This window comes from Vipera ursinii (genome assembly GCF_947247035.1).
Source record: "Vipera ursinii genome assembly, chromosome: 3".
Lineage (NCBI taxonomy): Eukaryota > Metazoa > Chordata > Lepidosauria > Squamata > Viperidae > Vipera > Vipera ursinii.
In genome coordinates this window covers 142,172,789-142,197,217 of record NC_139516.1, presented here as the reverse complement: position 1 = coordinate 142,197,217, position 24,429 = coordinate 142,172,789, and the positions used below count along the sequence as shown (strand labels likewise).

General features: G+C 41.2%; 1 protein-coding gene across 1 annotated transcript; it reads left to right on the top strand.

The window, feature by feature from the left end:
• The first annotated feature begins 3,124 nt into the window (after nucleotides 1–3,124).
• On the top strand, nucleotides 3,125–23,303 carry IRF4 (interferon regulatory factor 4). The gene is made up of 9 exons (XM_083358393.1): nucleotides 3,125–3,151; nucleotides 4,759–5,047; nucleotides 8,448–8,634; nucleotides 10,229–10,317; nucleotides 11,775–11,916; nucleotides 16,428–16,538; nucleotides 18,820–19,173; nucleotides 22,004–22,116; nucleotides 23,121–23,303. The coding sequence occupies exons 2-9, from the start codon at nucleotides 4,790–4,792 to the stop codon at nucleotides 23,262–23,264; spliced, it is 1,398 nt and encodes a 465-aa protein (XP_083214519.1). The 5' UTR covers nucleotides 3,125–3,151; nucleotides 4,759–4,789; the 3' UTR covers nucleotides 23,265–23,303.
• The last annotated feature ends 1,126 nt before the right edge of the window (nucleotides 23,304–24,429 follow it).

The window sequence follows — 24,429 nt, the reverse complement described above, 5'->3', positions numbered from 1 at the left end:
CAAATGGCTGTCCAGTCTCTTCTTAAAAACTTCCAGTGTTGTTCTGGAGGCAGGTTGTTCCACCGATTAATAGTTCTAATTGTTCTACTTCTCCTTGCTCATCACCCTCTCTCTGCCTCCTCAGGTATGCCCGTAAGGCTTCACTGGAGAAGAGGGTGAATCCCAATCTGGAATTCTTTATGTCACTAGCTGGGTTTGCTTCTCGCTTAGTTTCGCCTACCGAAGCAAGAAAGTAGTATGGATTTGTCCTGACTCTCTACCAGACTTCCCATATTAATATCTTTTTCTGCCACCCATTCACAGATCACCCTAGATGTTTTCTGGAAAGCTATAAGCCGGGTTGGAAACCAATTGTCTCAAAGTTGGACGATCCATTTAGTTAGGTATATATTCCATGGACTTACAGAACTAGCCATGGGTTCATTGAAAAGCCAGGGAGAAGCCATCACTTTTCCACCTAGGGAAGAAGGCGGGAGACAACACTCAGGAATATAGAGGGAGCTCAAATCTAACTTTTTCTCTGAAAATAAATTGAATCACTCATCAGAAATTAAGGCTGGCCAAGGTGAAGGTGATGAAACTGTATAGTCTCTCCAACAGCTTTTGGAATCCAGTAGCGTTTAAAGCCTTTTTTTAGTTCTTTGGGAGATTTGCTGCAGAAATATTAATAAACAGATTATTCTCTTCTCCCCAGAAGGGGGTACTTCGGTCTCAGAAAGTAACATCTGGGCAGGGTTTTTTGAGACAGTTTCTGTCAGTAGCTATCATTGCATCAGTCTGATCAAAAGCTAGCCACTGGCTTTGCAACGGAGTTCTATCAGTTCATGGAATATATACCTAACTAAATGGGCCGTCCATCTTGAAACAGTGGGAAAGGACAATTGGTTTCCAACCCTGCTTATAGGTTTCCAGAAAACATCTGGGGTGGTCTGTTAAAGACTGGCAGAAAAAGATGCTAGATATTTGGCAAAGAAGCAGAACAAATCCATACTTCTTCCTTGCTTCGGTGCCACTGGGATCCAGAATAGTCAGGTTCAAGTTCCTACTTGACCATGGAGCTCACTGGATGATTTGGGAAGTCACTCTCATTCACCAAGCATAAAATGAGAGGCAGTGTTCTTGTAAGCCGACTTGAGCTCCTTTGAAGAAAGGCAGGTTTTGAACGGGAGGAAAATAAATCTACAGATACACAGAGCTATCCCCAAGTCTTCCAAAAATGCGCGGGAACTACGTTTCCCAACTTCGCGCTATCCACATGGGAGATATGGAGATGCTGGGATGCGGGAGTTATTTTAGAAGGCAAGGTGCTATGTACGTTGTTTGGCTGGATGAAACAGAACCTCTGAAGTAAATTAACTCGAAGTTGGATCAAACGAGCTTTGATTTTATCTCAGAGCTCAGTTGCCGCAGAAGCTTTCCTCCGCTCTCTGTAGGAACGGGGCGAACTTAAACATTTTAGAAGGAAAGAATGAAAACTGGGTTGAAGGGGTTTGGAACCAAATCCACACCAAAGCGCCTCATAGACCAGGATCCTACGTGGAATTCACGACCATTCGAATTCCTTACCGACGAATGAATAAACCGGCCCCCAGTACACCAGCGATCTGGCCTGGGATTAGGGAGGTTGAAAGTCAGCACCTGCAGCGCCCCGGGTGGGGAAGGCGGTGAGTCCCAGGCCGAAACCAAAAATCTGGGGACTGAAAAGGCTTTGGAATACCCCATCCCGCAGACCGCCCGAAACCAGCACCGTTAGAGATGACTGTTTGCCAGTTCCGTGTAAAACGTCCATACTTTCCTTTCTGCTGTCCCCTCTCTACGATTTTGCCCACAGAGTTTAGGATTTTTTTTTTTTAAAAAAAGATCAGATGGCAGCAGCAGGCTTATCCCTCCCCCATCCCTCTTCTTACCTGTTTATTCCCACTCCCGGAACGGCTTCCCTTAAATACTGTATAATATCTTCCTTCTAAAAATGGAAGCCCCCCACCTTCGTTTCCTTGATGGTGCAAGGCATCTGCTCAGGTTAGGCGGCTCTATCAAAGCGCACCGGCGGCTCAGACGACCAAAGTCTTATGACTCTGATCATGTTCTGCCTCCCACGTTCACGGGCAGAAATTTCCTTTTAATAGCCACCCAAAGGAGCCGGGCGTGGGATGGGGGAAGAGAGGGGAGAGGTTTTTCGAAGTATCTAGCTGCCCATTGAAATGGGCTTTGCTTTGAAATCCACCCCCTTTCCGGGTTTTGTTACTTTATAAACTGCAGTCATTAGCCGTGCGTGCGGGCTTTTAGAAATCCTTCGAAGAGACAGCCATTTTTCCCCCCCCCCGCTCTCTTTTGGCCGTCCCGCCGAGATTTTGACCCTGTTCGATGAGGAGCGGGGTGGGGAAGGCTGGCGTGCCCTAACCTCGTGCTTGGAGTCTACGGATGGGAGGAACTGGACTTCCCCATTGACACATTCTCAGGAAAGATGCGCTCCGGCTGGTGCGTGCCTTTTTTCCTGCAGCAGAGCGACTCCTGACACTCACCCTGCCCGTGACGGAATTCGGCCGAAGGAGGCCGAGATGCCCCCAAGGCAAGGATGCTGGGGCAGAGGCGCTAAAGCCGCAGCGGAGAATCCCCCGAAGTCTCGGGCTCTTGCGGGGAAATGAGTCCTGAAGTGGCGGGGGAGGGGGGGCAGAGACTCGCGGAGGCGCTTTCGGGAGGTGTGCAATGTGAAAGGGCAGCAGCAACGCCGCCGCCGCCGCCCTCTCTTCTTTCCTAACCACGCGAGTGGGCGCAGGCATTGACGGTCGGCGCTTGGTAAATGTGAGGAGTTTCCCGCAGAGAAGCCAGGGCGCGACTTACGTGGGAAGGGAGAGTGGCGCGATTGGAGTTGATGCGTGAAAAAGAAAGGCGAGCGGAGTGTCATAATGCAAATCTAAGAAGGGAGAGCAAAGAGAATGAGGGAGAGAGAGAGAGAGCGAGAGAAAGAGAAAGAGAGACAGAGAGCGAGAGAAAGAGAGAGAGAGAGAGAGAGATCTCTGAGGAATGGCGAAGAGTGGGAGGGAAGAAACTGACACGCGGGGAGATGGGTGGGTGAGAAAGAAGGGTGTTTGCTCCTGGGGGTAAAAAGGAAAAAACTACAGATCTCTGGAGAGAATCAGCGTCAAACAAGGTATGTCAAGAGGAAGTTGTATGTACGTGTAGGAGAGGAGGGAACTGTGTGCGCAGTGCTTCGCCCTACGGGGGAAAAAAAGTCTGTCTAATAGACGAGGAGTACGCCGAAGTCTCGTAGATGCAGGTTTGCGGGCAAAAAGTCCGGATTTCAGCAGAAAGTGCCCGGAAAGGCAGAGAGCTTGCTTTTTTTTAGTTAGGACACCCGTATAACTAAGCCTTTTGCTCCTCGTACTTGAAGGAAGAGAGAGAGAGAGAGAGAGAGAGAGAGGAGGGAGGGCAAGGGAAAGCAAATGTAGAGAAGAAAGAGACAGTTCGGGAAACCGTGTGTTAGTCCTATAGGGCGAGAAGGTGGGGATGGGGCCAGTGGTTGAAGGAAGGCCGTCGCCCTGCAGCCTCTGAAAGAAGGGACCTAGAGGGGAGAAACAGCTGTGGATCCAGTCGTTAAAACTTAACAGGAGGGGGACGGTTGGTGCTGGTGGAATCATTGGTTGATTGATTGGGGCAGAAGGCTATGCTGCAGAGGGATAACGAAAAGGGAGGGGGGAAAAACACACCCCACCAACTACCACCTAATCTGAAGATGTGTGCACGTGTATGTGAGTCTCTTTTTATAGGGTTAGGTAGCAGGCGATTCTAGAGAATCAGGCGAGCTTGATTTAGTGAGGATGTAGAAGATTCAAGGGTTGGTCTTCTCCAGATTGGCTTTTTTTGGGGAAAGGCAGTGCTTAAGTCAGGGTTGGTGTGTTTTCTTTTTTTCTTTCTAATCATGTATTCCTGGAACCTAGTAGTCCCTACAGTTTCTTTGGCGAGATTTTCCGAAGTGGTTCCTGGGGGGGGGGGAAGAAGAGAGTGGGGGGCTGGCCCAAGGTCATCCAGTTGGCTTGATGCTTAAAGCGGGGCTAGAGGTCACGGCCTCCGGGGTTTCTAGCTTGGTGCTCGAACAGCTCCGCCAAGACGGGCTTGGAAGCCCCGAAAAGGCGCGGTCGGTGAAGGTCAGCCGTGGGGGAAGGCAGGTGGATTCTGACGGGCGTTCCCAAACTGCTTTGCCCCGTCAACCCCCTAGCCAGAGCAGCTCAAGGCTGTCGGCAGAGGGAGAGCCTGTTCAGGTGTTGAGGCGTTGGGGGCTCGAACGCCAAAGTTCAAATCCCCCCCCCGCCCCACACAGACCCACCACCGCAGCGCCCATTAGCGATCTCAGCCTGGCAGCCGAGCGAATCCGGTGCGGTGAGGTGTTTTTTTTTTTTTTTTAACTGAAACCACGCTGGGGCCGGCGCGTTGTGAAGAGAAGAGGCGGCCCAGAAATAACAGGGAAGGGCGGAGACACAGAGAAGCGCGGGGAGCTTTACTGGAAACGGCCTTGGGGGACGCCGAGGCTTTCCCCTCGCGCGCGCGCGCGCGCCGGCGCTCGCTGGCGCGCGGGGCGCATTCGCCTCCTCCGTGTGGAGAAGAAGCGGCCGGGCGAGAGCGGGAAAGAGGCGGCGGGCTCTTGTCTGGAACTGACGCGCGCGCCGGGCTGAGGCTCGGCACGTGACTGAGCGGGGCGCTCACTTTCCTCCTCCTCCTCCTCCTCCTCCTTCCCCCCCCCCATCTTCCTTCCTTCGTCAGGGGAGGAGCCGAGGCTGGCGGGGCGCCTGGTATGAACTTAGAAGGCAGCCGCGGCGGCAGCAGCAGCAGCAGCAGCAGCAGCAGCAGCAGCGGCGTCGTCGAGGGCGGCGGGATGAACTCGGTGAGCTGCGGCAACGGGAAACTCCGCCAGTGGCTGATCGAGCAGATTGACAGCGCCAAATACCCGGGCCTGGTATGGGAGAACGAGGAGAAGAGCATCTTTCGCATCCCCTGGAAGCACGCGGGCAAACAGGACTACAACCGCGAGGAGGACGCCGCTCTCTTCAAGGTAGCGGAGACGCTTTCCCTGAGCGGGAGGGGGGGGGAGGGGGTTGGTGGTGGTTTGAGGGGGGTGGGGGGAGGGGAGGGGGAGCGCGCGCGAAGCCGTCAATCAGTCGCTGGCAAAAGCCACCTTAAAGTTGGCGGCTGGCTGAAGGGCGCCGTGGCCACCTGCTTGCAGAAGTTGAGGGCAAGGTCCCTCTGAGGAAAGTGGCCTCAGCTTTCTTCTCTAAATCTGGTCTGCTTTACTAGTGCTACCTTTACAGTGACCGCGTGCTCTTTATTATAAAGCAGCGTTTCCCAACCTTAGGAACTTGAAGATGCGTGGACTTCAACTCCCAGAATTCCCCAGCCAGCTATGCTGGCTGGGGAATTCTGGGAGTTGAAGTCCACGCATCTTCAAGTTCCTAAGGTTGGAAAACGCTGTTATAAAGCAGTCTTCTCCCCCCCTCCCCACACCCCCCCTCCGGAAAGCTTATCCTTTAAGGTTAATTTAATTTCATTATTTATGATCTCGGGTTTTCTTCTTGATTTCCACCTCTCTCTCTCTCTCTCTCTCTCTCTCTCTCTCTCTCCCCTTTCATTATATTTATAATTCTGCTTTACGATTCATTTTTTCTCATCTTGAGGAACCTGCTTCAGATTTCTCCCTTTTTGCAGGTTTTCCTGTTTTATTCCTCCTTACCCACCCACCCCCCCCCCCCGTCCCTCCCCCCACACACCTCCAGAAAGCTTATCCTTTAAGGTTAATTTAATTTCATTATTTATGATCTCGGGTTTTCTTCTTGATTTCCACCTCTCCCCCCACCCCCACCTCTCTCTCCCCCCCCCCTTTCATTATATTTATAATTCTGCTTTACGATTCATTTTTTCTCATCTTGAGGAACCTGCTTCAGATTTCTCCCTTTTTGCAGGTTTTCCTGTTTTATTCCTCCTTACCCACCCACCCCCCGTCCCTCCCCCCACACACCTCCAGAAAGCTTATCCTTTAAGGTTAATTTAATTTCATTATTTATGATCTCGGGTTTTCTTCTTGATTTCCACCTCTCCCCCCACCCCCACCTCTCTCTCCCCCCCCCTTTCATTATATTTATAATTCTGCTTTACGATTCATTTTTTCTCATCTTGAGGAACCTGCTTTCAGATTTCTCCCTTTTTGCAGGTTTTCCTGTTTTATTCCTCCCCCCCCCCGCCCGTCCCCCCCAAGAAAATATACTCACCTGATATAGTCATTCTGATAAGGGTAATGGGAGTTATTCTCATTCTGATTAAAATATACTCATTCTGATAAGGGTAATGGGAGTTATCGTTCAGGGCATGAAGAGGGTATCCCATCTGGGAAGGCTAGTTGGAACAATTTTCACGTTAGATGAATCAGCCTTCATTCAACAGACTTCATCTGGAAAATGAGATCCTTCCACCCACCCCCCACACACACTCAAATTGGATCTTGTGCATACTGCACCCCAAAATGAACTTTGTAGAGAAAGAAAGAAAGAGGTGCTCTGATATCGGTTGGAGTTGACAACGCCAGTGGGTTTCATTGATTGCTTTACTTATCGACTCTGTGAGAGAGACAGAGCACCTGTAAGATTTCTGGGACTTGCAGCTTTTACCTATTTGGCAGTGGCGGTCAGTTGGAGCTTGCTAATAATGGTGAGATTATCAGAGTTAATGCTTGAAACCTAGGATTCATTTCAACCTGCATGTTCCTCACATAGGGACTATAATAAAACATCACATTTTCCAGTGGGGAGAAGTCACATATGTAACCATGCACATGCATGGGTGTGAATTCAAGTGTGCCCAAAGAATGAATCCATTTTTTTTTGGTTTCCACAACAAGATAGAAGCCCCGAGAGGCACACTAACAAAGGATACCTAATAAATGAGTTATCTGGGATCTGAATCTAGGTTTCTCAACTCTAATTCCAGGCACTGTCCACGATTAATTAAATTGTGAGATTAATTTCCCAATATAACAAAACCTTCTCCAAAGCTTAAAATGGGAATTGTCACAAACTGCATTTATAACCTAGTAGTACGCGCTAGAACAAGGAAAAAAAATACTAGAATTAAGCAACTTTTTAATTTTATTTTAAGGCAGTTTTTGCTATTACTTCAAGCAAAATGTCATGGAAATCACAAGAAAAAGATAAAAATTGCAATAGATCCAAAAGGCTTTTTGAGTTTCAGGTGTTTTATAGCATCTCCCTCATCTTCAACATCGGGGTACTTTAATGAATAAAGCTTGAGGGAAGGGGAATAGAAATGGGTTTTTGTATGAATGTGGGATGAGCTCTGTTTTGCTGCTAAAAACAAATTCCTCCATTGCAATGCACTTAGATTAAGGAGCAATGCCTTGCTCCTTAATCCTCTGTGGGCATCCACCCTTATTTCTGAGCTGCTGTTTTGCATATAGTTCCAGTTGGTAGATCTCACCCTTAACTTAAATTACTGACAATACTATCTTATTTTCTTTCTTCAACTTACATCCTAGATGTTGCTGAACTAAAATGCTTTTCTGTCACACTTGGCAGATTCCTACCATGCTGTATAATTTCTTTTTTTCTCATTTGATTAATTGCCCCAAGGCTTAATTCATTAGGTCTGCAAGCCTGATCACAGTTGCATATACTTTAATCCCATAGATATCAATTGGACTTGTGTATAATTTTGAATAGGATTGCAGACTTTTTCATTAACTTCAGCAAGCGCTATAACTGTTTAGTAAGAATTTATTTCTAAAAGTCCCTTGTTTATATTGTTATTGAGGAGTATTACCTGAAGCAATGCTGTTAAATTTCTGCTAAAATGAGTTCAGCTAATTACTTTTAATAGTAAGTATTTTTTTTTTAAAAGCAACTATACCCTACTGGTAGAATTCATATGGCACAATCTTTCTCCTTAGTTATTCAACCATCACATTTAACATTAGTGCGCTTGTTTATTGAGTACACATTGTTTTCTTTCTATTATATTTTTTTTACTTTCTGCCATCTGGATTTAAGGTTGGTTTAGAGGTCACACAACCTATAGAAGATGCAGTAAGGTTTCTGTGCTTGTTTTGGTTGCCATATCTCTGCAAAGAAAACTTGAAGTGGTGAAGAATGGATTACAAAGGTTTTTGAAAAATGTCACACCATCTAGTTCTTATAGAAGTGAAATGGATATAATGAATCTGGAAACTGCTGAATCTGCTCAAGGGTTGTCCTACACTGACAATTAGATTCTAGACAGAACTACCCATAGGAAACTATGAATCCCATAGCATGCCCCATGATAGTTCTATGGAAATTGATTACGGTATGGAATTTATTTATTAGTGTGGTATTTATATTATTGTTGTTAATGCCATAGGCTGTTCTGGAGGAACCATATTTTGATTAACTTCTGCAAATATTTTTCAGGCTTGGGCTCTATTTAAAGGGAAATTCAGAGAAGGCATTGATAAACCAGATCCTCCCACTTGGAAGACAAGGCTGCGTTGTGCTTTGAACAAGAGCAATGATTTTGAAGAACTGGTGGAAAGAAGCCAACTGGACATATCAGACCCATATAAAGTATATAGAATAGTACCGGAAGGAGCAAAAAAAGGTAGGGCAGTGCCTTAAACTGAGCTTTGAAAGCATCTGGCAATCCCTGTTTATGCTTCATTGGGATTTGAATATGATACTCCTCACTGGTTAATAATAGCCTAGAGCTACAGAAAAGATGTCGATAATCTAGAACAGCGATGGCGAACCTTTTAGAGACCGAGTGCCCAAACTGCAACCTAAAACCCACTTATGGGTGGGTGTGGCCCATTGGGTGGGTGTGGCTGCGGTGGTAATGGCAGACTGGGTGGGACTAAAAAGTTCAATCAATCAATTCCAACTTTGTGAGATTTTTCTTTTCCCGTGAGAAGTTGACATTGATTGATTGAACTTTTTTTTTTTTACACACGGCGGCGGAGGCCTAAAGCGAAAAGGTTTTATAAAACCCAACTGAAGGCCTAGGACTGGGGCAACGGCGTGCGTGTCAACAGAGAGGGCTCTGCGTGTCACCTGTGGCACGCGTGCCATAGGTTCGCCACCACGGATCTAGAAAAGAGTGTAGAGAAGAGAAACAAAGATGATTAGGGGACTAGTGGATAAAATATGCAATAAACCGTTACAGGAACTGGGTATATGTAGTCTAAGGAAAAGAAGGACTAGGGGTGACTTGATAGCAATCTTCCAATATTTGAGGGACTGCCAGAGGAGAAGGGATTGACTTATTGTCCATCCCCTGAGGGCAAGACATGGAGTAACGGATGGAAACTAATCAAAGAAGCAACCTAGAACTAAGGAGAATTTTCCTGACAGTGAGAACAATTAATGGAACAACCTGCCTCCAGAAATTGTGGGTGCTCCAACACTGGAGGTTTTTAAGAAGAGACTGAACAGCCATTTGTCTGGAATGCTACAGGTCTCCTGCTTGAGCAGAGGGAGGGGGTTTGGACAAGAAGGCCTCCAAAACCCCTTCCAACTCTGTTATACTGCTAATACCTGTTTTCTCCCTTTCAAACGTGGAGTCTTATTTCTCTTCCACCAGCTTTTCCTCTCTCCCCATAAAAATAATTTCTGTGCCACTATACAGTGCTCCGCCACTGTTTTCCCCACCCCTGCATTGCATCTCCTTGTGCCAGCCAGATATCCAATAGTCCAAAAAAGCAAAAGTCAGCCAACCCATTTCCCACATCCTTGCTTTTCATCTCAACATGTTTAGTTTTTTTGAATCAGAGAGGTGGGGGAAAAACCCTTAGCTTCTGGAGAGGGAGAGGAGGAAGAATTCTGGAAGCAGGATTTGAGAAGAAAGTTACCCAATTCAGAGAAAGCACTGTAAAAATATTGCAGTGGAACAGGTGCTCAGCCAATTAACTGCTAGTTAATTATATATATATATATATATATATATATATATATATATATATATATATATATATATATATATATATATATATATATATATATACACACACACACACACACACACACACATTAGGTAGGTAGGTAGGTTTTCTCATTACACACTTTTAGATTTCTGTCTTTTTTCTAACAATATTTCTGCTAGAAATTAACAGTAGGGATTTCATTTTTAAATACTCCCAAGATACTATTTTTACAAAGTTATATAAATCACCCTGTTTTTGTCTACAAATAATGTACAGGATCAAAACAACTTAGCCTGGAAGATCCACAGATGATTATGAACAACACTTTCACTCTAAATCCATCATATTCTGCATTACAGCCTCAGGTATGACCCTTGCATTTATTCCAGTTTTATATGTTGGAGAATTAAAATGTAAATATGACACATTTGTTTTTTTTCTTGTACTACGATAAGAATGAAAACAAATTGCAAAAAATATCCAATATAAACAATCAGATATTTTCAAAGGATTTTATAGGTGTTCTTGTGATAGGTTTTGATTAGTATTAGAACTTTTACCATATTTCATTTCATTTCTCCTGTATATTTCAGTATATAACTGAAATATTTTATTTTTGCTTTTAAATAACAGCACTTAATTTGTGCAGTTGTATTCATTGCATTGTTTAACTATATCAATACATTCTTCGCTGTTAGCAAATTTCATTCTACATATTCAATACATTATAAGCTTAAAGTCCCCCTGTTAGTCCCTTGTATTTCCATGAAACACTGGACATACAGATAGTCCTCAACTTACAACGGTTCATTTAGTGACTGTTCAAAGTTATAATGGCACTGAAAAAAGTGACTTATGGCTGTTTTTCACACTTAAGACCATTGTAGCATCCCCATGGTCATATGAACAAAATTCAGATGCGTGGCAACTGATTCATACCTTTATGACAGTGGCAGTGTCCCGGGGTCCTGTGATCACCTTTTGCAACCTTCTGACAAGCAAAGTCAATAGGGAAGCCAGATTCACTTAACAACTGCCATGATTCACGTAACAAATGTGTCAAAAAAGGTAATAAAATGGGCTAAAATTCACTTAACAAATGTCTAATTTTGGGCTCAGTTGTGGTTGTAAGTTGAAAACTACCTGTACGTTGCAAATATATCTACAGAAAACTGGACCTCCACAGAATCATATGATGAATTTCAAGAATTATTGAGTCTTCACTGTATTAGATATAAAGATATTAACTTGATTCAGCTTCATATATATATATGAAGTTAGTAAAAATACAAATGATGAACTCCGGGATATAAGAGAAAATTCTTCTTTACTGCTGAGCTTTCGTCAACAAGCTGTTGACATCATCAGAGCAAGGGCTGAATGATAAGGGAGTCAGTACATACACTTGTATGGCAGTTATAACGTTCAAATTGTGGAATGTGGGTGTGGCCTGTTCGTGACAAGCTCGCTCGTTTATAATTACAGTGGTTCCGGCTTTGACGGAAAAGGCCGGTCCCTGGTTGATTTTTAAAAGTCGCGACTCTCTTATATCCCGGAGTTCATCGTTTTTATTTTTACTAACTTCAAATGTCTACACCCGGGATTCCAGTTTTTAAATTTATTTTATATATATATATATCTTTGTCTCTCCAGAAACTCTTTATTATCTGTAAGCAAGCTCAACACTGTGTTTGTCTGAGTTTTAATTTTACAGATATACCAAAAAGGGGAATATAATTAGAAAGCTGAAAATGAATTAGCACTGATTTTTTTTAGTAACTGGCTGCAAATAAGATATGTGATATTTTAATAAAATATACAGGTGCCTAACTACATGGTGCCTCATGACCGTAACTGGAGGGAATACGTACCAGACCAGTCCCATCCTGATCTTTCATACCAGTGTACAAGTGTCTCTTTTCCACCTCGTAATCATCACTGGCAAGGTCCGTCGTGTCAGAATGGTAAGACATTCTCATTGTATTCAATAGAGCTGCAGACTATTTTTATTTACGTTATGAAATAAATAGTGGATGGTTCCTGATTTAGGGTTGCATGTGGATCTGAGCCAAGAAAAGAAAATTTTAAGAAATTGGATTTGTTTACTTCAGCAGAGAGTAGAAATTCAATTCAATCAGAATAGAGCTGGAAGGGACCATGGAGGTCTTCTAGTCTAACCCCCTGCACAAGCAGGAGACCCTATACCGTTTCAGACAAGTGACTGTCCAATCTTTTCTTAAAAACCTCCAGTGATGAAGCACCCATAACTTCTGATGGCAAGCTGTTCCACTGGTTAATTATCCTCACTGTTAGGAAGTTTCTCCTTAACTTCAGGTTGCTTCTCTCCTTGATTAGTTTCCATCCATTGTTTCTTGTCCTGCCCTCTGGTGCCTTGGGAAATGAGTTGACACCCACCTCTCAGTGGCAGCCTCTCAAATACTGGATTACTGCTATCTAGTCCTTCTTTTCTCTAGACTAGCCCTACCCAATTCTTGAAATCATTCTTCATAATGTTTTTGTCTCCAGGCCCTTAACCATCTTAGTTCCTCTCCTTCGCACTTTTTCCAAAGGCTCAGCATCTTTTTTTTTGTAATGTGGTGGCCAAAACTGGATGCAGTATTCCAGGTGTGGCCTTACTAAGGCTTTATAAAGGGGTGCTGATATTTCACATGATTTTGATTCTATGCCTCTGTTTATACAACCCGGGATTGTATTAGCTTCTTTGGCGGCTGCTGCACACTGCTGGCTCACATTTAAATGGTCATCCACTAGGGCTCCAAGGTCCCTCTCACAGTTACTGTTTTTGAGCCAGATTTCACCTAATCTGTACTTGTATCTTTGGTTTTTTTCTTGCCTAGATGCAAAAGCTTGCTTTTCTCCATATTAAATTTCATGTTGTTGGGTAGGGCCCATTATTCAAGTCTGTCAAGAACTTTTTATTTATTTATTTATTTATTTAATTAGACTTATATACTGCCCTTCTCCCGTAAGACTCAGGGCGGTTCACAAGGTTTTTTTAAAAACTACAGCAAATTACAAAAATTAAAAACAATTAAAATGATTACATTAACCTTGAAATAAAAACCCCAATTAGAATGCAATTAAAACCCCAGTTAATACTCTCAGTCCAGGCCAGAAAGCTCAAAGAGCCAGGTCTTCAGGTCCCGGCGGAATGAGCGAAGGTCAGGGGCAGTCCTAAGCTCTACAGGCAGCTGGTTCCAAAGGGCCGGCGCACCCACAGAGAAGGCCTTCCCCCTGGGTATTGTCCGCCGGCAATCTTTTACCGGCTGTACCCTGAGAAGACCCTCCCTGTGGGAGCGCACAGGACGAAGGGAGCTTGATGCCGGCAGTAGGTGTTCCCTCAGATATCCCAGACCCAAGCCATTTAGGGCTTTATAGGTCATCACCAGCACCTTGAATCTCACCCGGAGGGCAACCAGAAGCCAATGCAGCCCGCGGAGCAGAGGTGTTACATGGGAGTATTGGGAAACCCCCATCACAACCTGTGCGGCTGCATTCTGCACCAGCTGAAGCCTCCGGGTGGTCCTCAAGGGCAGCCCCATGTGGAGAGCGTTGCAGTAGTCCAATCGGGAGGTCACGAGTGCATGAGTGACTGTGCGCAGGGTATCTCGGTCCAGGTAGGGCCGCAACTGGCGTACCAGGCGAACCTGGGCAAAGGCCCCCCAGTCACGGCTCCTATATGGTCTTCAAAACTGAGCCGCGAATCCAGGAGGACGCCCAAGTTGCGAGCCCTATTGACGGGGGGTAACACCTCACCCCCCATCATTAAAGGTGGAATGGACTGGTTAGTCCTGAGCTTGTCTTCTAGTGTGTTGTCTATTCCTGCCAGCTTAATGTCATCTTCGATTCGCTCATCTAAGTCATTTATGAAGATATTGAAGAGTCCTGGGCCTAAGACGGACCCTTGTGGTGCTCCATGCGTACTTTGGCTTGCATGAAGTTTTCATCTCCACTAAAATGACTGAGCTCATTCTGGCAAGGGCAGAACTTTCTATGTGCCTCACAATTCCTATATTTGCAAGAAGTCGGCATAGTATAAAGAAGAATATTATGATACAGACTAAAGAAAGTGTTTTTATATTGAATTTCAGAGAATTACAAAATTACTTGAATAGTTCAACATTCCTGAAATCTTTTAAAAACAGTTAAGTGCAGTTTATACTATGCAGGTAGCTAAATGCATAAAACAAATGTTATATTCTCAGTGAAGATTGGAGTGCTTTGCTATGCAAATCTAAAATAAAGGAGAAAACAAAGCAGATAAGGAAGAACAGCCAACTTCTGATTACGAATGTATTCAAGTTTTTTAGTTACCATGAGAACGGTTTATTTTTACCTTCATAAACTTAAAAAGTTATACAAAACTAAAGAGACAAAAAATACCGCTTTCTTTCTTTCTTTATGTCTATTCCCTATATCAGACATGTCAAACACAAGGCCCGGGGGCCGGATCTGGCCTGCGAAGTAGTTTCATGTGGCCCATGAAGCCATCCTGGAAACAGTGAGGGAACGGCCCCCACTGCCTTGGCCCTGGCCCAGAGACCCTCCTTCTGCCAGAGACCCTCAGATCTGTCCCACTCCTGCCCAGGCTCCCATAGGCACCCTTGATGCGAACGATGTAGAGCTGGCCACGCCCACCCAGTAGGCCATACGCACTCTAGCCACGCCCACCCAGTAGGCCACACCCACCCAGTAGGCCACACCCACCCAGTAGGCCACACCCACCTGGTCCCCCGAGGGCAACCACACTGCTGATGCGGCCCTCAATGAAATTGAGTTTGACACCCCTGCCCTATATGCTTATTTATGAACAAATCCCATCAGTTTTAGTGCAATAGAAATAAGCTAGCATTTGGCATAGTGCAACAAAAATTAAGCAGTTCTGAAGTGCATGGATTTCAGTGATTGAAAAATTACTTCTCAATGTTTTGACTGATATTAATGAAACATTGTAATTCTTTTTGAATGGATTATACTTAGGCACTTTAATTTCTCCATGTTTGCTGTCCACCTTTACAAATTCTATGACAAGGGATTGAATGAGGAGTAGGTAAAGTAGGGATTTCTTGGGTTCTGGAAGGAAATGATGTTATGATCTGCTTTTATTGTGAGAGAAAACGGACACTTGCAGTCTGAATTTATCATCCAGGGCATCAAAGCATGTTTGTTTGTTTTTTTGTCATAAGAAAAATCTTCTCTTGTCATTATTGGAACACTAACTTATTAATGTCACTCTGACTTCCCAAAAATGGAGATTCCTTTCATTAAAAGAAGGAATTCCACATAGAAAAATGCAGCTGGTTCTCATTTAGCAACTGCCTTGCTTAGCAGCCATTGACACTTATGAGGGTGATGAAAAGTAACTTTGCCACTAATCCTCGCATGCAGAACCTAATTAAGGCTTTCTGTGAGTTTCATTTTAATACTTGAAAGGTACAAATGATAATTTAAGGTGAACATCCTGGTGCTCAGCTAACACTAGATATAAAAAAAATCGCTGCGGGGATAAGAAGATTTATTTACACTACATACAGGATCTGACTTCATACAATATGCTAAGCTGCAAAGCCATGTCAAGAATGTGCAAATACACGTGACATGCTAGGCCACAATAATAAAATATGACTAAATGTGGATATCAGGCTTGTACAATGTGTTAAAATATTTGTGTCCCCACAACCTAGGAACCACAAAATGCCTGATCCCATTTTAGTCTTCTGTGGTATGCTGTATCGTGTAAACTAAGCCAGGATGACTTTACTTTAAATTTGGCCCCGCTAATTGCTTGTAGAGCTAGCAAAAGATACATTTGGACAGAATGTAATTCTATAGAACCTTACATTGGCCTTCAATGTATGGTAGCAAATTTTGGCATATGCATTTAAGGAAGGATTTATTTTAATGAACATACAGGATGCTAGCTGATTTCATTTAGATTGAAATACTAGGACAGAAGCCCTTGAACTTAAAATAATTTTCATAAAGCAAATCATTGTCTTCTGGAAACAGGTGATGGCTCTAAAGCAGTCCCCAAACCGTTACTTGCAATAAAGAAGAGTACAAGAAGACCCATCCAATCTTATTATAAATATAATGCTAATGTGAGTTAAAATGGATAAAGCGCCCCCATTTAGTTAGTCTTCCCATCGCCCTTAATTCCCCAGTTTCTTTGTTCATATTATTGTGTTCAGAGGGGATAAAAGCATTATGATTTATAGAGGTTTCACACAGTCAGTTAGTGGGAAGTTCTGTCAGATGATTCACCGAAGAAGCCATGGTTTAAAAAAGAAAATGTATCAATCTTAAGAACGAACAGCGGAAAATATTTAAAGGAATGAGAGTATTACATATTGATAGTTGTTTCCATTCTAGCAGATGAAAGTTTTGAATGTGATTGGCTGATCGGTCGGGTTCATTTTGCTTTGTGAAAACTTTTTTTTTTTTGGTATGAAAGTAGGTTGTCAAGTAACTGGGACTTTTTATGCTTGTGCACCACCTGAGACACAGACTTCTGGCATCCCAATAGAGGGAAATCTGAGATCTACTGAAGGTCTTCCCTTGTCAGGTATGTACACCATCACCATCTAATAAATCACAACGAACTTGTGATTGGAAAAAAATGCTCATAAGGGAACGTTCATCTGCATTTGTTCTTCTGTGTAAAAATACATGCACATTTAATTGAAAAAGAGCCAGTTTGATGTGGTGGTTAAGGAAGCAGGCTAGAAACAGGGGCAGCATGAGTTCTAGTCTCGCCTTATGCAGGAGGCCTGATAAGTGACCTTGGGCCAGTCACACACTCTCATCCCTAAGAAACTAGCAATAGTAAACCACTTCCAAAATCTTGCCCAGAAAACTGCAAAGGTTATAAGAGTCAAAAAATGATTCCAAGACAGTTGTCAGGAATCAAAATTATCTCAAAGTACACTCTGCATGCCACATCGAATTAAGAAAGGAATGCATATTACAGAAAATTTGGTCTAGTGCAGGGGTGGGGAACCTTGGCTCTTTTATGACTTGTGGACTTCAACTCCCAGAATTCCTGAGCCAGCCAGGAAATAATACAGGCCGTGTAAAAATAAACATTTTGCATAAAGATACAAATATCTGCCTAAAAGTGGCTCTCCAGAAATTTATCTCACCACCTTCTAACTAGTCTAACTAATCCTAACTAGAGATAAACTACAGAGATACAGACTGAGGAGGAAGGTGTGCCGAATACATTCATTGCCTTGAATTATTTGTAAAAAAATAAAATAAAGATAGGACACAAATAAATAAAATTTGGTGGAAAGGTGAAAATTGTAATTATGGATTAAACTATTTGAGAATTTTATTATCCTATATCATATTACAAACTAGAAGTATCAGGAATCTTCAAAAGGCGTCCTGGGGTTGATGATGAGAAAGAAGATTTAGTTGGAATAGACAGGGCCTTTTTCAGAGTGGCACCTGCTTTGTGGAATTCCCTTCCCATTGTAATACTGATCACTTCCGGTCTGTCCTACGTCCCTTCAAGAAGAGTCTAAAAATCTACTGTATACCTCCATTTTTCCCCTTTAGGATTATGGCTTTATGGATGGTGGTTGGATTGCACTTGTCTGTAGTTTTTTTAAAAAAAATATTCTATTATTTGATATTATTATTTGTGCATTTTATGTTGCATTTTATGAATGTAATTATAATTTTGTAATTGTAAGAGTTTACTGCTGATCCTGTCTCATATTGTTAATGGCTACAGGCTGACTTTACTAGGAGCAAGTGGATTGTAAAATGTGAAAAAATATAAATAAATATCATTTACACAGGATGCATATTAAATTGATTAAAGTTCATAATATTAGAATTAATGTTTTGATTGTCTCATTAAATACAAATTCTGTTCTCTAGATTACCAGAAAGTGAAGATCTTACCTAGGAATGCAGTTTTGCCCAGAACTCTGAGATTACCATAGTTTTTGAAGCAATTCAACTAATATAATCTCCTTTTGTTTGCCAGCTTCCTAATTTGATTTACAAACAAATCTTTTCTTATTCCCCAGAATATGGTTCATACCTGTTTACACTATTGCCTAACAGGGAAAATTGATATCTACTGAATAGGTCAGTTGGTGAATGAGCAGGAAATTATTTTTCAAGGATTTTTGGCCCTTTACTCTCTAGCAGTATTTAAAGCTATGATTATTCTCATATTACACATATTTTCTTTGGCTGCATTTCTTTAAACCATGATAGTGCTAAGAAGTGTTTCATCTGTGTTATAAATGAGCCCATAGCATGGTTCTTAATAAACCAAGAAATTATACTCCAATATCACACATTATGGTCCACTGACATTACTGAATTTAGCAGTGGTTAGCTTTATTAAATATTGTATAGAATATTTTTAACATGTAGTTATATACACACATGCACACATACTTATGGGAATAATGCTAAGGCAAAGTATGCTTAACAATGATTTGTTGAGTAAGCCACAGTATTTTGGCTTCACACAATGTATTATGCCAAAATGTTACTTAAATAGTACTTAATGCAATATTTGAACTCAGTTACTGTTAATCCACTACAGTCTCTATCATAGTATATTTGAAGGAGAAATAATTATAATTTCCACATTAAATGCTAACCTGAGATTCAGAATATGGCCTTAGGCCTTTTATTTTTCTCAGAGTTCTACTGGACAGAATGGGACCTGCTTGTGATAGGTTTTGCTTATTGTTTATTTAATAAATCAGGAATGGGTGAAAACGTATTGCTCAAGTCCATTTACACTGTTAAACTATAGGAAATGGAGCTGTCCATTACCAAATGTTAAAAATAATTTTGCATAAATGTGTTTTCAGATTGTCGATTGCACATCTGCTTGTATTATCATGAAACTCTTGTAAAAGAAGTCACAACTTCAAGTCCTGAGGGCTGTAGGATAGCTCACGGTCATAGTTATGAGATCAGCAGCATGGACCAAGTTATGTTCCCTTATCCGGAAGATCATAACCAGAGGAAAACAACGGAAAAATTGCTTTCTCACCTGGAAAGAGGAGTAATACTCTGGATGACCCACGATGGCCTCTATGCTAAAAGACTTTGTCAAAGCAGGATATATTGGGATGGGCCTCTGGCGTTCTGCAGTGACAGGCCTAACAAATTGGAAAGAGAGCAGACGTGCAAGCTTTTTGATACTCAGAAATTTTTATCAGGTAATTTTTTAAATATAAGTTACCATTGTGTTTGCAATTGAGACTTTGTCCTTAAAATTGGTTCTTTTGTTATTTTACACTTCCTATAACCATATATAGAATTTGCAGCTGCTCCACCCTATCAATTTTGAATCGAGCCTCTGGGCTTCTGCAATATCTGAAACCCAGCCTTTGTTTCCCTTTAAGGTTGCCCTTTCCTCAGCTTCTCTGCTTTGGCAGTAGAGAAACGCATCTGCATACATACATTCAAAATGCAGCAGGGTTTTAAATATTTATTGATTTTCATTTAGATATGTGATATGGTTAGAATTTGGAGATTTGTTTTGAAACCCCAGCTCTGTTGGGGATATGGCAAACCTTACTCTGCTTAAGATTTATTATGCCCCACAAATAGATGATTCTAGAATTAACAGAATGTAAGGAAGTAATGCTTTTTCCAATACATTGTGATGTACATAAGAACTTTTAAAAGCTCTGTTCCTTTCATACATATGTAATATTAATATTCGGGTCGTAACAGTGGGTTAATGCTTTTGTCATTTACTCCGCTTGCCGTCCCATCACCTGCAGATGCCTCTGAGCTGAATGCTGATGAGAATATAACTCCAAACAGATAGTTCTTCGATTTGTAGCAACCGAGTTCCACTATTTTAAGCAGGGGTGTCAAACTGCCGGCCAGTAGGCCGGACACATCACATGGAAGCCACGCCCACCCCATTGCCAGCAATGGCAAAACTGTCCCGATACGTTGTGCGATGTCACGTGACGTCGCGAGTTTGACATGTCTGATTTTAAGATATAGTTACACTTCTCTTGAAAAAGGAATTCATATTTTAGGCATGTTCCTAAATCCAACTTTGCCACTAGAAGTCCTGTTAAATTTAATGATGGATTGCTAACAACTGCAGTCTTTGGAGTTAAAATCTTGTCTTGATTATTCATGATCTGTTAATTTGAAGTTTATTGTGATGTGTTAGTACTTGTGAACATTTTTCATAACCTAAAGGTAAAGGTTCCCCCGCACGTGTGCTAGTCGTTTCCCACTCTAGGGGCCGGTGCTCATGTCCGTTTCAAAGCTGAAGAGCCAGCGCTTGTCCAAGGACGTCTCCGTGGTCATGTGGCCGGCATGACTAGATGCCAAAGGCGCACGGAACGCTGTTACCTTCCCACTGTAGTGGTCCCTATTTTTCTACTTGCATTTTTACGTGCTTTCAAACTGCTAGGTTGGCAGAAGCTAGGACGAGTAACAGGCACTCTGTTACGCGGCACTTGGGATTCGACCTGCCAAACTGCCAACCTTCTGATCGACAAGCTCAGCGTCCTAACCCACTGAGCCACCGCGTCCCTTATTTTCATAACCTAGTAGTACATAATTTGGCAGCCAAAATTGGGACATATTTGTATTTTAAGTAATATACTATCTTATTTCTTTTTTTCCTTTTTTTTCTTTTTTTGAAGATATGAGAAATGTAAAAGTGTTGGGATGGCCTGTATGAGGAAAAAGACTTAAATACTTAAATGTAATTAATTTTGAGAAAAGCTTAACCAGTAAGAATGTTTTAAATATTGTGGGGAAAACAAATTTAAATAAGAATTTTGTAAACCGGATTTATGATGAGGCAATCAAGATGATCAGTTAGAAAAGAAGCTTTATACTGATGTTATTATTTGCAGAAATATTAGAAAAATGTCTATATTTGCCATTTATCCAAATAATAAGAATTGTATTAATTCAAGGTTGGCAAAAGAGACTATTATTGGAAGAAAAGAAAATCAAGCAAAGCTATTATGTGGACTATAGAATTATAGAAACTAATTGTTATTGATTGTTTTTCAAATATAAACCCAGACAACACACTGTTCACCAAATATTAAGGTGATTTTGTTAAAAATAAATAAAACATATTTTTTTAAAAATGTAACTACAATAGATAATTTTCAACCAATTACACAGGATTACCTATTAGTTCTTGACCTAATTCAAGGATTTCATTCTCTTAAAATTGTACACATCTGCAGGGTTCTTTCTTCCCATACAAAATCTATTATGAAAGTTACTGTATTCTTGATGTCTTCGTTATCAGAGTCACAAAGAATTGGCTTCAGATACCTTGCTGAAAATATATGTCTAGTGCTTACTTCATAGCCAACTTTGAGCTCTGTCCTTACAGTATAAAAAAAAGGCTATTGGTGTATATTGTTGGATGTCATATAATATTTTAAATAATGACATTGATTCTAGCTTACCTTTAGCCTAGAACTTTATGTATTACCTTTGGCTATAATAATGATTTTGAAAATGTGAATTTGAAGAATGAAATTGTTTTAATTGTTACATTCTCTAGGGGTTTTATTGATTTTGTTTTATCTATCTGTAAGTACTAGGGCAGGAGTGTCAAACTCTCAACCTCACGTGATGTGTCGCAATGTATTGTGACTTTTTTTGCCATTGCCACCAATGGGGTGGACGCAGTTTTGCTATGATGCATCCGGCTCGCAGGGCGGTAGTTTGACACCCCTGCACCAGAGGATGTTTCATTCTTTTTGTAAGCTATTCTGCTTTTTTTTAGGGATGAAATACAGTTTATATTATTGTTTCTTGCCCAGGAATCATATCAGATGAAAGAAACTGTAGGTTTTTTTTAAGATAGAAGGAAAAACAAACTGGAACGGCTTTATCTATTTTTTTTCAAATCCATGTAGATAATAGGGTTCTTTTTTTAAAACAAAATTTAACCTGATGAATCTATGTAAGATTATTTTTCATGCATTATTCCACCACAGTTGTAAATTTAGTCCTCAAGGTATAATATTTCTGTTTGTTTTCTAGAACTGCAAATATTTGCTCACCATGGGCGTCCATTACCTAGATTCCAGATTGTGTTATGTTTTGGAGAAGAGTTTCCTGATCCACAAAGACAGAGAAAGCAAGTTACAGCCCATGTAAGTATATGTGAATTGATTTACATAATACAGTATATAAATGCTAAAGACATGGCTAATAAGAAAGTAGGGGACTGAGATAAATGCTTGATAAAATTGATTTACAATATTCAAATGCTTGATCAATTGATATGTAGAATACAAATGATCTGCAGTTTCAGAAATGTTCAGCTCTTCTTATATCATCAGGTTAACCTCAAACCAAAGCTACAGATGTAAATAACTAATATTGCTTGACAATATAAGCACAGTTTCTCTAACTATACTGAGACACAATATACAATCATAATTCCTATGTAATTGACAATCATATCTTTACTTTTAGTGAATGCTAAACATTTGAAATTTCAGTTAATAAATCAGCAGCAAAAATCCAACATCCTTACATGGAAATTATCATATATTCCATGGTCTGGCTGAGCCAGCAGCTAATATACTTACAAATCCAAACTGCGCTGCTGGAAATCACCAAATTTAGATTGCTTTATTTTTAACATTTTTCCCTAAAAAGAATTCTGAATAGCTTAATAAATTAATGGTAATGAATAGCTTAATAAAGACTCTATAAAGTTAGAATACCAAGTCAATCCTTTTAGAGCCACTTGACCCTTGGTGTTTGTGTGGGGGTGGGGAATTGCAAAGCAGGTTAAATAATTTCACTGTAATTCAGGTGATATCTTAGATGTGCCCCCTATTGTTATAGTAATAATAAAAATAATAAAAAAGGAGGCTTGTGTGCAATCCACAACATTGCTGTCTTAACCTTATATATTTTGTCTGCTATGTATTGAAATTTGCCAGTACTATATTTGCTGTCATGATAGCAGATACATTCTCTTTGTTCTGGCAAGCTATTTGTATGCATGCTTACGGTGAGATTTTTATGAACTGCTATTAGCTATTAAATAAATAATTAAATAAATTTTTGGAACATTATTATTAAAGAACATTATTACTCCAGCAATCACCATTTAACTCATTACTTTTTCTGATTTGTTGTTAAGGTTGAACCCGTGTTTGCTAGGCAGCTGTACTATTTTGCACAGCAAAACACCGGACCGTTTCTGAGAGGCTACGACATATCAGAACAGATAACCACTTCAGAAGATTATCATAGATCCATCCACCATTCCTCTGTTCAGGAATAAACACAGGAACACTGAAGTCTGAATTACATTTTCAGAGGTAAACGGAAGACAAGGAACTTTGGATCACAGCTAAAGGATGTAAATCAGTACTTTGAATTTTCCCAGGAAATCATCACCAGCTGGAAATGGACAGGAAATGCCCATATTCAATATAAGAACTTAGAACTCTTGAGTGAGAACTCTGCCATGTTTTTTGGAAAGCTGCCCTCTGCTTGTGGGATGAGCTGTAAAAAAAAAGACAAAATACCTGATATGTTTACATGTTCTTAAATAAGGACAGTGTCTTGGAGACAACCTGAAATTATTTCAAGCCACTTTATTTATTTTATTTGATTTGAAATCTCAGGGCAAGAAATTCTAAACCTAAGCAACCGTTTGCTATGGTATAAGGCCATAAGAAGGCATGTTATTCATAAAAATGGGATAGATATGTTATTTTTGAAAAGTTTCAAATAATCAAAATGTTGAATGCTGTGTGTTTGTGTGTGTGTGTGTAGAAAATATAATTACAGGTGGGTTTTTCCCCCATGAATTTTAAAAAAGCTGTTTTTTGTTGCTGCTGTTTCTGAAATGGGCATGAATACTAATTCTGTGGAATCTATCAGAAATCCTCCCATGATAAAACATTATATCATTGTCCAATATTTACATCATTATATCATTTAATTTGTATAAAATTCAATGGGCTAAGTTTATTCATAACAAATATTATGCTGAGACTTTATTCCTATACAGACCAGACCTTGCCTGAGAGTGATTTTTCAGATGGGCTTAACTTTGCATCCCATAATGCTGTAGAGGTCATGGAACTGACATTATTATCCATCTAGAAATCTTCAGGCTGAGGAAATGAACTTATTAGAGAAGGAGACCAATTTAGTGCATTGAGGCTTATACTGGAATATTTAAGATTGCATAAGTAAGGAGTGAATGTGTAAAAATTGAGAGCCAGTTTGGTCTAGTCCAGGGGTCTTCAAACTTGGTCCTTTTATGACTTGTGGACTTCAACTCCCAGAATTCCTCAGCCAGGCATGCTGGCTAAGGAATTCTGGGAGTTGAAGTCCACAAGTCATAAAAGGGCCAAATTTGAAAACCCCTGGTCTAGTGGTTAAGGCACTAAGCTAGAAACTGGGAGGCCATGAGTTCTAGTTCCACCTTAGGCAGG